The sequence below is a fragment of the Belonocnema kinseyi genome, chromosome 4, assembly GCF_010883055.1.
Source record: "Belonocnema kinseyi isolate 2016_QV_RU_SX_M_011 chromosome 4, B_treatae_v1, whole genome shotgun sequence".
Taxonomy (NCBI): Eukaryota; Metazoa; Arthropoda; class Insecta; order Hymenoptera; family Cynipidae; genus Belonocnema; species Belonocnema kinseyi.
The window spans coordinates 79,312,133-79,330,463 of NC_046660.1; the positions used below are offsets into that span (position 1 = coordinate 79,312,133).

General features: G+C 27.1%; 1 protein-coding gene across 1 annotated transcript in view; it reads right to left on the reverse strand.

Annotated features, from left to right (window-relative positions):
* The window catches only part of LOC117171227 (RING-box protein 1A), a 21,871-nt gene extending 3,568 nt beyond the window's left edge, over positions 1–18,303 (reverse strand). Inside the window, exons 1-4 of the mRNA XM_033358330.1 lie at positions 18,009–18,303; positions 17,812–17,839; positions 14,382–14,503; positions 11,168–11,253 (exon numbers count right to left, since the gene is read on the reverse strand). Coding sequence (XP_033214221.1) covers positions 11,168–11,253; positions 14,382–14,503; positions 17,812–17,839; positions 18,009–18,101 — 329 coding nt within the window. The 5' untranslated portion in view covers positions 18,102–18,303. The remainder of the gene's footprint in view (positions 1–11,167; positions 11,254–14,381; positions 14,504–17,811; positions 17,840–18,008) is intronic.
* Positions 18,304–18,331: the final 28 nt, after the last annotated feature.

Sequence of the window (18,331 nt, forward strand, 5' to 3'; positions counted from 1 at the left end):
GGGGGGGGAGTATGAGTGTAAATAACGTTACAAACTTTAGAACCTAAACCCAGTAAAAAATCCAACTATATTTTTGAGTCGAAGTTAATTTTTTTATTAAAAAGGCTATTATTACATTTATGATTCGGAATTCATTTCATTTGGTTAAAAATTCAATTATTTGATTAACAATTTAATCATTTTCTTGAGAATACAACTATATTGTTAAAATGTCAACTTTTTTTTATCAAAAGTTCAACTATTTTGTTAAAAATTCATTTTATTGTTGAAGGTCATTCTGGTTGTAAATTTAACTATTTTTATTAAAATGTGTTTGATAATTGACTGAAAATACATTTTTGAATTTGACAATTAAACTATTCCCTTTTTAATTAAAAATGTGATCTTTTTCAGTTAAAAACTTAACTATTTTGTTAAAAATTCGTCATTCTTTGTAGAAATGTAATCTTTTCGCTTGAAAATGAATCCTTTTCAGTTAAAACTGCAATTGTAGGCTTGCAATATCAACTGTTACAAGCTTTGTTGAGGATTGATCTTTTTTGGTGGAAAAGTTAATTCTTTTACTAACTATTTTGTAAAAAAAAAAAGAATGTTTTATTAAGGATTCAAGATTATTGTCGAAAGTTCAAACGTTTGCTTTTAAAAGAACTTTTATGTTAAAAATTCTACTGTTTGTAGAACATTTATCTTTTTGGGTTGGAAATTTAAGAATTTTGGTAGAAAATTAAACTGTTTAATTGAAAATTCAACTTTTCATAGATAATTTATCTTTATGGTTTCAAAATGTAATCATTATGTTGCAAATAAATGTATTTAGTTCCAAATTTGTATTTTTTTAAACATTACTCTTCTTGGCCGAAAATTCATCTTTTGGATTGAAAATTTAAAAGCATTGTTAAAATGCATTTTTTTGCTGTTAAAAATTAGTTTTTGTTATCTGAAGATTAACTATTCCAGGTTTGTGTAAAACTTTATCCTGTATAATGGATAAGTTGGAAATATGTCTTTTTATAGATTATTAATCTTCTTTGACGAAAATTCATGTTTTTGGTACAAAACTTAATAATGTTGTTGAAAGGTATGTATTGTAGCCGTTAAAAGTTCAACTACTTGGTAGAAAATTCATGTATTTTGTTAAAAATTCGCCTTTTTGGGTAGAAAATTATTCGCGTTTGTTGAAAGTTAAACTTTTTTGACTGAGCTTTCTTGATTGAAAATTATCGTTTTTGTTAAAAATTCATCTTTACATATTTAAAAGCCCAGCACTGCTTTCTAAAATATTCTACTTTTTAGCTTACAAAATTTACTCTTTTGTTGAAAATTTATCGTTCATGGAAGAAGAGTAATCTTTCTTGGTTGAAAATGAAATTTGATGAAAATTCAAGTCTCTTCTACAAAAATTTGTCTTCTGGCCTTAAAAATGCAAATATGTGATTGAATTTTAATCGTTTTACATTCTCATCATAGAAGGTATTAGAGTTTTGTAAAATTTTACCCCCCCCCCCCCCTAGTTTTTGTCAAATGTCCATGTTTTGAGACCCCCTGAATCCGAAAAAAAAATTTTTATGAATGTGTATGTGTGCCTGTAGCTTTTTAGTTTCGTTAGCACGGTAACTTTCGAAAGAATTGACAGATTAGATTGGCCTTTGGTATACTCTTTAAGTATCCTAAAATAAAGGTCAATCGTTAGCCAGCCATTTTGGATAAACATTCAAAAAGTGAGTGTATTTTGAAGATTTTTGAGACCACTTTTTTCAAGAGTCAAAAATTTCCTGTACGTATATTCATAGTATTTAAACAGACGCACAATTTATCCTAATGAATTTTTTTATAAAATCAAAATTTACCAGAATTATAGCATTTACAAAATTCCATAAAACATACGAAAATGAACATTTTAAGCCAAATAACACACGATATGAAAAAAAGTCACGAGAAGAAAAATATTTCTTTTTGAATGCCCTACAAGAATATCATAAAACCTTTTTGAATTTTCTTGAAAAATTTAAAATTCAAATTTATACAGCAAGAAAAAAAATAATGGAAAATCAAAAATTAAATTTTTTATTTATCTGTTTCACAGAATTTCAAAGATTCTCCATTATGTAAATGTATAAAAAAATATATATATACATATATATATGTTTTTGGTTCCGTACCTAAAAGAGGGCTGCACAGTGGGAAAAAATGACTTTTTTGGTTCAAAATCACGTACAGCCCACAAAAATTCACCGCTTTTGACAACAAAATTTGATAAAAAAAGCTAAGATTTCTACCAGAGTTATGGAGCCTGATTTTCAAATTAGGATTTCAATTTTTTTATAAATAAACAAATATGACGAACAAAATTGCCATTTTTTCCATTTAACGTTCCCAGTGCATAGAGTTACATTCGTTAAGAATATTCCAATATTAGACTATATGATTTTTTAAACAAATGCATTATTCGGGCATTTGTCGTAAGAAAAATTCAGATTTTCCAATGCCAGTCTTTTCAGCTGGGAACTTCATGACAACTTTAACAACATTCATTCATAATAAGTTGATAAATTTTATAATTTCTTTAAATAAATTTAATCAACAAATGCATTAATCATATATTTGCCTGCAGAAAAACTCGTTTTTTTCCTATGTCAACTTTTTTAATTATGGAGTTTATAATAACTTCAGCAAAATTCATAATTATGTTATGATTTTAAAAAAAATCAACAAACAAATGCATTATTCGGGCACCTGTGGATGGAACAATTCGTTTTTTCGATGCCAGTCTTTTTAATGGGGAACTTCATGATGATTTCAGCAAAATTCATAATTGGGCGATAAATTATATATTTTTTAAAAAACAAATTCAATAAATAAATGCATTATTCGCTGGCATCTGTCGATGGAAACAATTTTTTTTCGATATCTTATTAAAAAAGTTACAATAGAAAAAAAAAACTAATCTTTTTGTAGACAAATGCCTGATTTAAATTTGTTTAAAGAAATCATCAAATTTATCAACTTATTATGAATTTTGCTGAAATTCTGATAAAGTTCACACGTGAAAAGACTGGCATTGAAAACCCCGAATTTTTCTGCCGACAAATGCCTGAATAATTTGTTTGTTTATTAAATTTGTTTTTGAAAAATCATACGATTAATCAACAAATTATGCATTTTTCTAAAATTATCATGAAGTTCCTAATTTATAAAAATGTACATCGAAAAAAACGAATTTTTCTTTCGAAAAATGTCTAATTACTGCATTTGTTTATTAAATTTGTTTATAATATAAAGAATTATAATCTTAAGAGATATTTTTTATCATATCGTATAATTTCCATTCAAATATCTTGCAATATAACTAGAGAAAACGTATAATTATGGAAAATCATAAAAAGAATATTTTCAACAAATAATTTGATTGTAAAAAATGTTGTTGTTTAATATATAATATTGGAACATTTTTAGATAATATTAGTTTATGAAACTTAGGCAATTTCAACACTTTTCCTGTTATTGACGAGAACTGTGAAAGTCAAAGAGATAAAATGACCATTTTGTCGTCATATTTGTTTGTTTATTTATAAAAAATGGAAAACCTAATTAAAAATATCAGGCTCGACAACCCTCTTAGAAATCTTAAAAGCTTTTTTTCAAAATTTTGTGGTTCAAATTGCTCAATATTTGTGGGCTGCACGTTACTTCGAACCAAGAATGTCATTCTTTTCCCACTGTGGGCCGGGAATGTGAAAATGCGACCATATGAACTCCCATCTAACACAGCGCTGCTGAAGGTTGGTTGAACTTGTCAGCATGAAACACTAACCAAGTATTACTCTTGTTTGAAACTAATCGCCTCCCGCCCCAAAAACCTTGTTAATCGAAGTTTCGTGGGTCACTGAGGTAGGGATTTAATTTAGAAGTAGAAAAAAGGTAAGGCTAATGTTTGAACCGTATGTGCTACGTTTAAATCGTAAAAATAAAATTGGAACTGAGTAAACTCAGTTTTTACAAAATCGGCAGAAGTTGCAATAAAATGTTTAATAACAAAATTTTTTTAAAGAATGCACATTTTTTTAAAGAGACAATGAAGCTACATCTGTTTTAATATCAATGCATGTTATGAATTGTAATAATATACATTGATGGAAATGATATAGAAGTTGGGATACAAATTCGAGTGCTAAGCACGAGTTACGTGGTAAAAATCTATTCGCTAAAGCCGAAGGAGCTTTAACAAAAAAGAAGTCACTATCACCAAATTACTGTTATCGATGCTTTGACCTTTAATTTTAAAAGGTCTGTTTTTGGAAAATTCAGCTATGTTTTAAAGTTACAATTTTTGATGAAAATTAAATTATGTTGTTAAAACTTCTTTTTTTATGGAAAATTAATCATTTATGGTGGAAGGGTCATCCTTCTCAGTGCAAAATTTATCTTTCTTGATTGAAAAGCAACTTTTTTTTAATTCGTTTTGTATTCAAAATTTATCTCTTTGCACGAAAAATCTTTTTTGGTGGAAAATTGAACTATTGTCTTGCAAATGCACTTTATTTCGGCAAAATATTGTCTAGATTTTTTTTTAAACAATTCATAAACGTAAAATCCGTCTTTAACCCACGACTGCGTTACTTTCGGGGAAATTCAAAAAAGCCCAAACTTGGTAACGTAGTTTATGGATGGCCCATAAGGGGAAAAATTTGCCGTGTGACAAGTAAGTACTTTAGTGCCGCCAGGTCCTCAAAAAAAATACCCTGGCGGCGCCAGATCTCGACTACACAATTGGCTTCAACGTCTGTACAAAATTAAACTCTGAGACTGTTAACGATTTTTTCCACGAATTTGAAATCCTTAAGACGTTCTCATTTATTATTATCAGTTCACAAGAATCGCGCATTCACCAGCCTGAAGCGATTGCCCTTCATCTTCCTTCGCGAACTTTGGTGATCTTGATAATCTTATAGTTGCGGCAACCGATAAATTCGTTATCTTTACTGTTTTGGTTCACTTAAAACATCAACCAGTAATCCAGATAACCTTTTTTATCAATTAGACTTGTTATAGAAGTAATATCAGTTGATGTTTCAACCGTTCACTTTCCGCCCGAGTCATTCAGTCTTTCCATTTAAAAAAACACTGCAGCGCTTACCTTTGTACACTGTTAAAAATGTTTAGGATTCTACAACACTTCTGAATTACAAGCGTAAGGTAAACGTGAGAACAGGGTATTGGAAAGGCAGAACTGCAAAACATGTTTTGTAAGTGTTGTAATTCGTGAATTCACCGCAGCGCGAACACAATGAGATATTGTAAAATTCCAATGCATCACATATTGTAGCGTTACATTACGCTTCGGAAATAAGCGTCCAATACATTTATTGAAAGTTTCCAACAGAAATTTTTTACAGTGCAGTAAAAGTTACGGATGCTCAGAGTCGAATGTGTACTAAAAAAAAGGTAATTCTTTACTCGTGTACTTCTTGAATTCTTTTAATCTCGATCGAACGATTACTGATCTCAGTAGTTAGTTACGCATGGGAAAAATTTTTTAATCGCTACTCTACTACACAGACACATATTTTCGAGAAAATTATCTTTACTCTTGTTCAGGACCAAATGGACTATACTGCTAGTCTTGTGTCAATGATTTCTGATCTCAATCATCAGGTTTCCGAAAAAAAACATATTTCTCTGTTTTAATATCGTAGCTTCTTTGAAATAAACTGAAAGTATGGCTATTAAATAACCGGATATATGTTCTATAAATGTTTATATTGAAAATTACTCAATAAAATATTATCCCCTTTAAAGAAATCCCCTTACCGAGCCCTACACCGCTTCATACGAATTATCCACTGCTAGAAGCAATGTGGAGGGCCCTTTTCTAAAAAGTCGTACATGAGCTGCGTCGCTTTTTTCTTCAATGCATCAGCGGACTCGAATCTGGTTTCTTTTAGCCCAGACTTGATCTTCGGGAACAAAAACTGATGGATAGACATCGCTTTGTATGATGGCGCGTTGTCCTGGTGCATAATCCATGACAGGGTGGCCGTTTTAATCGAAGAAACGAAATTCCCGCTCATTTCCCGGTTCATAAACATTTTTGAGGGTCAATAAAATAAAAAAAAATATGAACTCTAAAGCTAAACAATTTTCCACTTGAAATAATAGAATATAAACTATTGGGAATAGTGCTCTACCAATTCGCCACCTGGTGCCGAAAACTGGAACTAGGAAGAGTAGTCACAATTTTCAAGATGTATTTTAATTTTTGCATAAAAGTATTTTCACAATTCTTGTGTGAAGTATAAAATAATAATTGAATACTAAAAACAAATCTTCATCTAAAACAAATAGTTTTAGATGAAATTTCCATCTTATAAAGTAAAAAAAATACATTTTTATCAAATCGTGGTTCTCGCGCTTCGCGCTTAATAGTATATTTAATTCGCGCTACGCGCTCCGGCTTTGTATATTCTCCACACTTGTGTGCAGACTTTTTAAAACTAAAGGTCAAGGCATCAACAACAGTAATTTGGTGATTGTGAATTCTCTTTTGTTAAAGCTCCTTCGGCTTTAACGAACACATTCTCATCACGTATCTCGTGCTTCGCATTCGTATGTTATTACAATTAATAACATGCATTTGCATGTAAAAAGAAAACAATTATTTCATGTAAATTTCAATGCATTTTAAGCTTAAATAAACTTTAATTAGCGTATTTAGCGACGAATTTTATCCATATTATGCAAAGAATACCAATAAGAGACAATTTGAATTTAAATATGAATTTTAACTTAAGTTTTAGATAAGACGATTAAATAGTAAATATTTCATGTGTAAATTAATAAAAATGTATTTTGAGTTTATTTTTGCTTCAAAATAAGTCCATTTAAGTTTATAATCTTAATAAATATAATAAACTTATTATGGATATCACGATAGATAGTACAATCATTTTTTTGGTTAGAAAAATATTTCTATCAACAAATGTGTTTTTTCACTTTATAATACGTAAATTCCATCCAAAATCCTTTGTTTCAGATAAATACGTATCTTTATTATCCAATAAATACTTTAAACTTCACAAAAAAATAGTTAAAACACTTTTATGAACAAATTAAATTATATCCTTAATATCGCACCTGTTCTTTCTGATTCGGATTTTTGTCGCCAGGTGGCGTATCGCAGTTGCCCCATTCCCAATAAATTAAAGGACCCAAAGGACAACCCTTGAATTTTTAAATATTTAAAATTTAAGTTTAAAAGTTTTTTAATTACAAAATATTATATTCAAATGCTCAATAATTTCCAACGCTTTTCAATGGAACAATTTTAAATAAAATGAAGACAAACCGCAACATTTCGAATTTCTAACTTTTATAAATTATAGATTTGAAAGATTCAAATTCAGTACTAAAAATATAAATCCACGTTATCATTTCCACTGTTCTAAATTGAACAACCAATCAATGAACTTTAAAATTTTCAAAATTATATTATTTTGAGCAAGTTTAAGCTGGAACATTGAAAATTGAAAAATTCATTTTTTTTAAAATGAAAACTTCTTAAATTAGAAGTTAAAATTTTTAATTTGAAATATTTAAAACATTCTTGAAAAGCTTCAGGATTTTATTTCGAAATCTTGAGAAATCTATAAATTGTTTTAAATTTGTTCAAATTAACAATTCTTTTTGAAATACTTCAAGAACTTCTAAATATCTTTTAAAATGCATCGAATTTTCCTACAACTTGTAAAAAATGCTTCTTATTATGTATAGAAAAAAATTTAAGTCATTTCAAGTTTTGAAAATATTGAAAATAAATAATTTAAACGAGGTGTATATATACCGACAAAATTCGGCTACTCGTACAAAAATTTCCTTGCAAATAGCCGCAGCCTAATTTAAAACAAAATGTAGATTTTTGCTGACTTCAAATAAAAAAATCTAGTAGCTTTTCAAGAATTGTGGAAGGCTTCAAAAGAATAAAAACATTTCCTTATGATTCATAGGAAAACAGAAAATGATTTTTCATGTTGACAAATTATTTAAGAGAATATTTTAAAGATTTTAAAAGATTTCCAAAATTGTCAAAAAAGAATCTGCAAGATTTTTATGGAATCTTCTCAAATGTGCAGGATGTCCTACAAACGGTAGGCAAAATTCAGTTCATTCAAAGGATATTTATCCAATTACTAGAAAATCTTCGAAATTAAAAAAAAATTCTTAAGAATATTTCATATTATCTTTTGACAATTTTTGACAATTTTTGAAATCTTTTAAAATATTCTTTAAAAAAAATTATTGAAAATGAAAAATCATTTTCAATTTTCCTAGGAATCTTAAGAGAATATTTTTTATTCTTTTGAACCCTTTCACAATTCTTAAAAAGCTTCTAAATTTTTTTATTTCAAATCTATGAAAATCTAAATTTCGTTTTAGCTTTAGCTGTCGCTCTTTGCACCGAAATGTCGGTACGAATAGCCGAATTTGGTAGATACACACACTTCTTTAAAATTTCTTTAAATCATTTCAAATTTTAACTACAAATAATAAGTGTTCAATTGTTATTCATACTGAAAAATTCAACAATTTCACTTACAAAATAAACATTTTTCAAATAGAACAATAAAAATGGTAACGTTCATTGTTTAAAAACTTTGCGAAATTGTAACGATTCAAGGCTTTCTATGTCAAACAATTCAGTTTCAAATTGTTTATTTTTATATATTTAGTTTAAACTTACTCGTCTTAAATGAACAGTAAAAGATAGCTTATTATTAAATAGCTATTCTTCTTCTTAGTTAAAAACTTTCAAATTTAACGAGTTTAAAATTGAATGCTTTAGACTAAAACAATATTTTTAACTTATTAAAAGCCTTTAATTAGGAATATATTATTATGAAGCTGTCTATTTACAAAATAGTTTATAAAGTTTCAATCGGGCGAATTAAAACACTTTAAGTTTTAGCGTTAAAATCGGGAAATTCTTAAATTTTGAATGGATTTAGAATCGTTTTGTCAAATCAATTATTGTTCAGTTTTTAATACTTAAAGTAGAGACCCATTTTTTAAATAATTGATTTATATTTACAGTTGTTATAATAAACATGTTTTCCATCCAACATTTTGACTGCTAACGCTTTTAATTTTCAATTCTTTAAGTCTTCAAGACCACACTTTGAACTTCTTCTTTTCGAGAAAATTTTATTTTTCACAATTTTCTTATCCATTTTATAACAAACAAACAATATGTTGAAGAAGGCACTTAGAGTAAATTAGTCTTATAATAGTAGAAACTTACCACCTAAATATGAACCAAATATCTGCCTGGGCAGACTAACCATGCTTACCCACCATTACCCACCATTCGACTTCTTAGTTAAAAATGCAACTATTCGGTTAAAAATTGATAAATTTTGTTGAAACCCCATATTTTTTAGTATAAAATAAATCTAATTGGTTGTAAATTTATGTGTTTTGTTAAAAAATCTTCTTTTTTGGTGGAGAATTTATCTTCTTCATTGAAAATTTAACGGCCTGGTTGATAATCTATGTCTTTGTCTTTCTTTGGTCTATTAAAAATAAAAATAACTTTTTTTGGCTGAAAATTTAACCATTTAGTTAAAAATTGAACTGATTGGTTGAAGATTAACTTTTTGGTTGAAAATTCATATTTTCAGGTGAAAAATACAACGGTTTTGTGGATTACTCGCCTTGTGTAGTAAAAACTTCAACAATTTTGTAGAAAATTGAACGGTTTTGTAGAAACTTCATTCTCCGTCATAAAAATGTAAATAGTGCATTTTTCATTGAAAACTGATCTTTTGTCTATTAACATTTTTAATATTTTGTTAGAAATTTATGCAATTTATTGAAAACTTGACTTTTTTAGTAGTAGAAAATTAAGATTTTGAAACAATAAACTTGCAAAAACCTGTGTCTCTGGTCTCTGAATATTAATGGTGAGGAAAAATGAAAAATTGGCAAGGAAAAAACTAGGGAATTTTAAAATGAAGTTTTGCGGTAAAACTGACATAGTATTCTTGTTTGTCATTTATTTTCCTTTTATTTCTATTTCTTTTTTTTCCAGCAGTTGCTTCCTTCTGAACTGTTTCATAGAAAATTGGATTTTTGTTTAAAATTCATATTTTGGTGTTGAAAAGTAAACTAAAATCTTTTCTTTTTAATGAAAACTCCACTATTTTTTTGAATATGCCCTCTTTCTTTGAGGTTTTAAATTTTATTTTTTGTTTGAAAAATTTGGTTGAACCACTTTGTTAAGAAATCATTTTTGTATGAATATTCATATTTTTAGTTGAAGATTAATTTATCTGTTTGAAAGATTAACTATTTCTTTCACAATTGATCTTTTTAAATTTAAAATTCAACTACTTGGTCAAAAACCTAACTACTTTGCTATTTTCTTAAAGTTTTATCTCTTTGAATACAAATTTAACAAATCCGTTAAAAATTAGTTTTTTCTTTTTAATTACATTTTTTTTAACTGAAAATGTAACTTCAACATTTTTTTATGGATCTTTATAGTTGAAAATTCTTCTTTTTTGGTAGAAAAAGAATTTTCTTGGTTTGGAATTTCAAATTTTATGGGTGAAAATACAACAGTTTTGTTAAAAATGAGTTTTTTGGTAAAATTGCATATTTTCTGATTAAACATTCAATTTTTTACAGAAAATTCATCTATTAAATAAACATTTTTTCCTCTTTTGAATGAAAATCCTTACTTTTTGAATATTTGTCTTTTTTGTTTTAAAATTCATTTTTTTTTTTTTGTAAATCTCTTCTTTTTTGTTGATACTTTTAACTATTAGACTTTTTTCTTGAGAATTAATATTTTTTTGTTGAAAGTTCAACCACTGCGTTGAAAAATTTTTGTTCCCAGACTTATATACATATTTTATGAATATTAATTATATATGTACATATATAGTCTCAGATTGGGCCTATTATCCAATACACAATTTAAGTACGGCCCCTGACAACCTGTGGTGACTGAACAATGTGAAAATAAACTTTTATTTATTGTTAAACTATACTAAACCTATATTTATTATTTAGACTTTTTGTTTTGTAGATAAAACCTTACAAAGTAAATTTAAATATCATAAAAGTAAATAAGCTTCTAAGCTCAGCACATTAAAAAAGTACAAAAACTTACTTTTGGAATTCCCATTCACGATTATCAAGAGGGCAGACTTGACGTGTCTTCAGCCAACGGGAAATGCAGTGGAAATGAAATGCATGCTGTACAAAAAAAAAGAATATATAATTACATTAATGTACTCATAATCAAGGTCTAACTACAATATTCCTGGAAAATACAACAACAAAAAAACAAGAATATAAAACCTGTGTTACGTAAATAAAATTTTGTATTCGGTATTATTTATTTTATAATTACATAATACATAAAACCAAGGTTCAGAATGGATGTTTAAAGGGAAAAAGAAATCATTTTCTTCTAATTGTTCACATGATTATCATAAAAGGATAAACAAATATCTAGTAACAAATTTATATCTCACTTTAAATCTCCAAACTGAAAATTTCTTTAAGAAATTAAAAATAATATAAAACAAGTGCGACTTTTTATACTAAATGTGTTTATTAAATTAAGAAAAAACATCGAACGACAAATTTCCATCATAAACTATTACCTTGTGGATAAAAACAAGTAGTTTTAACTCGAAAATATATTTTGCATAAAAAAATCCTTTATCGGACTAAAAAATTTAAAAAAATAATAAAAAACTAAGAATATTTTAGTATTTAAAACGGCCAAACCCTGAAAAAAACAGTATTAAAATATTCGCAATTCTCAGTTTTACAAAAATCGCAACAAGTAACTGAAATAATGTTTGAAGAAAATAACTAAAATAATGTGTAAAGGTTTTACAATCTGCCCAAAAAAATGTGAGCATTTCAAACTGAAAAAAAGGATCCAACAAGATTTTAGAAAAATTGACATATTGCGCAGAAGACGAGAAAAAATAATAATACCGTTTTTTGCAAAACTCTCGAGAATTACTAATTTTATCAAACTTATTGAATGACGAATCCAAAATTATATTATATTTATTAATTATTATTATTTATGATTGTATATTTAATTATTATCATATATTATATTGTAATAGATAATCAATTCACTATAATTTTTATATAATATTTTTAAATAATTTTATTATTGTTATTATCGTATTTACTTACCTTTGCCAACTGCAGGGATCACAGTGGAAAATAAGCTCAAAAATGGGAAATAGGGCGATCCATTCTCGAAAAAATAGATTTTTCTCGAAATTTTTTATATATGGATTGAAATTTTTATTCAATAAATTTTTATGTTATATTCAATAAGTTGAAAATTAAGAAAAATTCAAGTGATAAAAACACAAGGTTCGAATTGCTTTGATTCTTAATTTTCTTCAATTTTCGACACTGAAATTTTTATTTGTAAAATTATTTTTATGTTTAAAAATGTTCGCAAAATCAAGAATATTTCTTCTTTTGAAAAATAACATCATTAAATATTGATTTAAAGTTGGACTAATTTCTGAAAAAATTATTTTTTATACTAAGGATTCATAATTATAATTGAAATTTCCACTATTTACTCTCAAATTAACTTTTATGTTAAAAATTCTAATGTTTTGTTGGAAATTCATCTTTTTGACTTGAAAATTCAACATTTAGAAGAAAATTAAACTATTTTTTATTAAAAAATCATGTTTTCGGGTGGAAAATTAATCTTTTTGGTTGAGAATTTAACATCTTTGTTGAAAACTCTTTTTTTAACATTTCTTTTTTTAATCTGAAAATCTAACTAATCTATGTTTGGATAAAACTTTATTCTGTATATTGAATAATTCGGATTTTTTTCTGAATAGAGAATTAATCTTGGTCGAAAATTCATATTTTTAGTACAAAATTTTATAAAATTAATACTGTTTGGTGAAAATTCAATTTTTTGATGGAAAATTCATATATTTTCTTAAAAATTCGTCTTTTCCGGCAGAAGATTACACTTACTTGTTGAAAGGTCAACTTTTTTGTTATAAATTCATCTTTTCCGATTTAAAAGTCCACTGTTTTCTAAAACATTCGAATTTTTATGTTTAAAAACTGAACTCTCTTCTTGACAATTAATATTTCATGCAAGGAAACTCAAGTTTCTTGGTTGAAAATTAATTTTTTTCATGTAAATTTAGCTTTCTTCTAAAAAATTTGTCTTTGTTTTGAAAATTCAAATATTTGATTGAATTTTATTACTTTTCTGTGCGAAAATTCGAACATTTAATGATTTAAGGTCATGTCATGAGTGGGTCACGTGACTAGATTCCTACCTTACCACCACTTTTTTTATTTCCCAACTTATTATCATACGAAACGCCACATCGGGTTGAAAATTTGGAATGCTAAACAAGAAGCACTAAGAATGTTGGGTCTGCTCCTAAACTTATATAATTATGAAAAAAGTTTTTTGTTGTAAATAATTTTTTTTGCTCTTCAAAATTATTAAAATTTAGAACCAGACCCACCTTTTTTAGTGCTTCTTATTTAATATCCCAAATTTTCAACTCGATGTGGCGTTTTGTGTGAAAAAAGTTGGGAAATAAAAAAAAGTGAGGGTAAGGTAGGAATCTGGTCACGTGACCCACTCGTCACATGGCCTTAAATGAAAATTAAACAATTACGTTGAAGTCATTATTGTTGTTCGAAAATTAAACAATGTTCTTACCAATTGAACAGTTTGGATTGCAAATTCATCTTTTATAGTAGTAAAGTTATCTTTCTTAGATAAAAATTAACCCTTTTGTCAAAAATTCAAGTGTCTTTCAAAAAATTTGTCTCATGAGTTCGGAAATTTTACCATTTGGTTAAATCCTTAAATATTTTTTGGAAAAGTCGTATTTTTCACTGAAAAGTTCATCTATTTGGCTGTTAATGGAACTGTTTAGTTGAAAATAAATTGCTTTTTGAAAATTTTCTCTCTGTGTTGAAAATTCATCTCCATGGGTAGAAAATATTTTTTGTTGTTGAAAATTTGAATATTTTCTTCAAAATGCAATATATTTCAGCCTGAAATCTTAAGAATTTAAAATGTTTTGCGGCAAGAAAATGGTTAGGCGAAAAATATATTAAAAAACAAAAGGAGAATTTTTCAAAAAAGGGGAAATAAGAGAAATACTGTGATCCCCGCGATAACTAAACCGACAATTTGGACACAACGATCAAATTTGACGAAAAACTCTTACATGAAATTTCAAAAAAAAATTTTAATTAAAAAAAAGGCCACGTATCTTCTTTATTTCAATGAAGGCATTCAAGAGTGCGAGAGCCTTCTGAAATTAAAAATAAATTTGTAAACATACATTACAAACTCCCCAGGCTACTGTACATTCTTCGCTAGTGGCTGAAGCCTGATTGGCTTGACATTCAATGCAAAGGTCCATAATGTGATTACGGCAAATGGCGCAGTTGTCCACAACAATATCTAAAAAAAAAACAAGAAATTACGAATGTAAGTTAAGACTCTTGGCCTTTTTGCGCGATGATTATTCATAAAAATGATGAAAAGTTGAATATAGAAATTTAGAAACTTAAAACCTGAAGTATCTTAGAAATAATGTTAAAATTTAGTTACTTTTGCAACATTTAAAATATTCATATAATGCTCTCGAAATTTTATATTCACGCTGCCTTATTTACTTGAGAGTCGACACTGATGTACAACTTATGCAAATCCTACTTGCATAGTTTGCAAACAAATTGCAAGCAAATATATGCAAAGTAAATTGTGATCCCGCCTACTCTACTTACCTTTTTTTATTCGGAATTAAAAGATGTTATTAAACAAAATACCATAATTTATTAATAATTTTTAATACGATTTTTATAAAAGGGATAAGGACAACAAAAATGTAACTGCTTTCATTTTTTTTTATAAAATGCAAAATAAGAACCGAAACTTTAAAGCAAATTTTAGTTATCGTATACTACTACGTTTAATTAATTTTTTTCGAAATCAAGTGTGCAGTACTTTTTATTTGCATATTTTAATTAAATCTTCTCTTAACCAAATAGTATTTAATTTCATTCTTTGTTTTTATTTTTTGAAATGGATACGATTCGAAATGTTATTATACATCATTAGAAAGAATTTATTTCAGATTGAGCAGGTGATAAGCATTTTTTCGAATTGCGAAAAAATAATTTTCTACGAAATTGCGCTTTGTTTTTCAAATAAACACATTTTTTTCTTTAAATCTTGATCATTTGTAACATGATTGAAATATTTGAGATTTTCTTTCAGATTCTGTTATTTATAGTCTTCTTTTTAAATGCACCGGAAAATTAAAAAAAAAAAACAGGTTTAAAACTAACAAGATGACGGCAGTTTTTATAAAAATATTAAAAGTCGATTTTCCAAAAAAAAAAAAAAAAGAAAAGAAAAAGCCCCACTTAGATATTTTGCCTTTTTCATTTTTTCCTATATTTTTGAAACTTCACTGCTAATAAAATAATCCTATCAACGTTACGTACATTTTGGACGACAGGAAAATTTTCTTTCTTAAAAATATAATTTAGGAATTTTTCTCGTAAAAAATGCAACAGATTGAAAAAGAACAAATGATAAATTCGACAAACCGCCGGCATTTTATTAATTTTGAACTTTTCTTTGTCAATTTTCCGGTGGATTTCAATCGATATTCAAAATATAGAATATTGCCGAATTCCCGAATATAGATAATTAAAAAAAAAATGTCTGTAATAAGCATTATTTACTTATTCAAAATACAATATTCAAATATTTTTGTGAAAGGCATTTTTTTAAGTTATTGTTTCAATTAAAAATAATAATAATTAGAAAAAATATATTTCAGGATGCAAAATTTTACCTGAAAATGTGCAAATTATTTATCAAAAATTCCAAAAAACGTTCTCAAAAATCGAAATTATCATTTTAACCAAGAACTAAAATGAAGTTTGAAGATAAATGATGGCTGCATTTAATTCTGAAAATTTTGTTTTAAAAACTTATAAGGGTACATAATTTAAAATATATATTTTTAAATAATTTTATAAAATTACTATTTTAAATACGAACAATAACTTAAATAACTTCAAACTTAAAACAAATTATTTGAAATAGTTCTATTATTGTATTTTTAACAAATAAATATTTATTTTTAAAAACTATTTTTTTAATTATTTAAATTCGTCAATTTTATGTTGGAAATTTTGAAATTCGGTGAATTTTGAATGTCAGTCGTCCCCTTATTTTTAATAATTGAAAAAGAGTGCAGTCATTTGTTCTTTTTAAATGAACACTGTAAAAAATATTCCTTGTAATTTTACCACTTTCAGAGAGGGACGTAATATTTACTACTCCCAAAGAAGCGTTTTTACGGGAAAAAATTAAAAACTGCCTTCAGTTTGTAATTTCACTGTTAGGCTATGCGATTATACAGTTCACTTTGTAAAAGTACAAATGAGATGTATATTTGTAGGTTATGGTATTCTTACTGGAAATTACTGGAAAATTCCCAGAAATGATTGTATTTGTACCATAAATTGAAAATATTCTACTCAAATCAGAAATATTACAAACACTATTAAGAATGTTTAAAAATAATAAAATGTTATTTAAATTAATTTATATTATTCAATTTCCTGAGAGAAATGTGTAATATTATAAAAATAAACTCTCATATTATTCTATTACAAAAATAGAATTTCGTTAATTGCATGATCGGTCGCTGCTTAAAAAACATCATTTGTTTCATGATGTAATTTTTTCCGAAAACGATTTTATTATAAACCCAGAGCTGAACAAAACAGCACAAAGTGACACAACAAAAAACATTTCGACAAACGCACGTGCGCGCAGTTATGGCGAATGGTTTACGATTCCCGCCGCGTTCGCAATTTATATTTTCCGCTTTCAGCCAGGACTTGAGTTTAATTCTATTATTGCCGAACTTCATAATTGTTCTATTTATAAAATGTTCCTTTAGCAATATTTTTGTACATTACACACATATAATTATTCTCTTAACTTTATTAATTTAGATCAAGTATATACGTATACAAAAAATTTTATTCATTTTTAGAATTTTTACCATTTTTATGAATACTTTTACCAATTTTTAATACAGTTTTTCCAAAAGTTTGGAATTTTGCAACATCTTTTTCTTTTATTAAAAAAGAAAGAGCACAATTACATGAATTATCGATATTCCTAAAATTTTGTACTTTTACGATCATGATGAAAATTCACTATGTTAGAAGTAGGACACTTTATTTCTGACTCTCAAAGTGATAGATTCGAAAAGTCAAAATGTACTTCTATTGTGTTTTTTCTATAGTCCCATGATAGGAGTGGTAAAATTACAAATTCATTCGCAACCCTAACCTTCAAATTGCATTATCCCCAGACTCCAAGTAGTAATAGTACAGAAAGTTTTCTGTGTCATTTTACCAATAACAACCGTGAAATTTTTTTAGTTTTTTACAGTGTAAGTTTTCACTATTAATATTTATGATAGTGAGTCAGCCGGGAGGTTAGGTTGCCAAAACGAAATTTTCTTGTGAAATGAATAACTAAACCAGAAAACTATTTACATAACATAAAAGTATGTATTAATCATCTAAATTCGACAAAGAAATATACACAATGCAAATAATCACCACTTTATTCTGCAATTTTATTGAAAGAACTTGTCAATAGCGAATGTTTTTGCTCTCAACTTGAAATATAATTTTAAAAAAACGATTGAAAAATATTAAATTTACACTTACCCCAGGCCCAGAGAGCAACCGCATTCCACTGAAAAGAAAAATACTTACTTTAAGTACTCCTAAAATTGTATATTCAAGCATTATACGATATAGAGATGACAAAGCGCAATAGAGGTTAAGTCCCTCCACGTACATTTTCAGCTTACTAGCAAACTGAAAAATTAAAATATATTCATTTTAATGAGGAACAATCTTACCTTTTTTACTTCGAATCGTTTCTTTTCTCCTTTACCACTGCTAGAGGAAGGCAAATCGACTTCTTCGTCATCAATATCCATTGCCGATGCCATCTTGATATTTTGTTTCGACCCAAATCTTCAGAGAGTTTAATGTTTAAATTATATGTACTTATAAAAGAGAATATCAGATCTCGGATTTTGTAGGATTTCTCCAAGTTGTTCAGAAACGGTTGCTTATCAAACAAAAATTGAAAAATTCATGCGCAAACTCAATCCTCGATTTGACATTGAATGACTGACTAAAGTGAGGTTAGGTTGACGTTCCTGGAAGCATCGGTGAA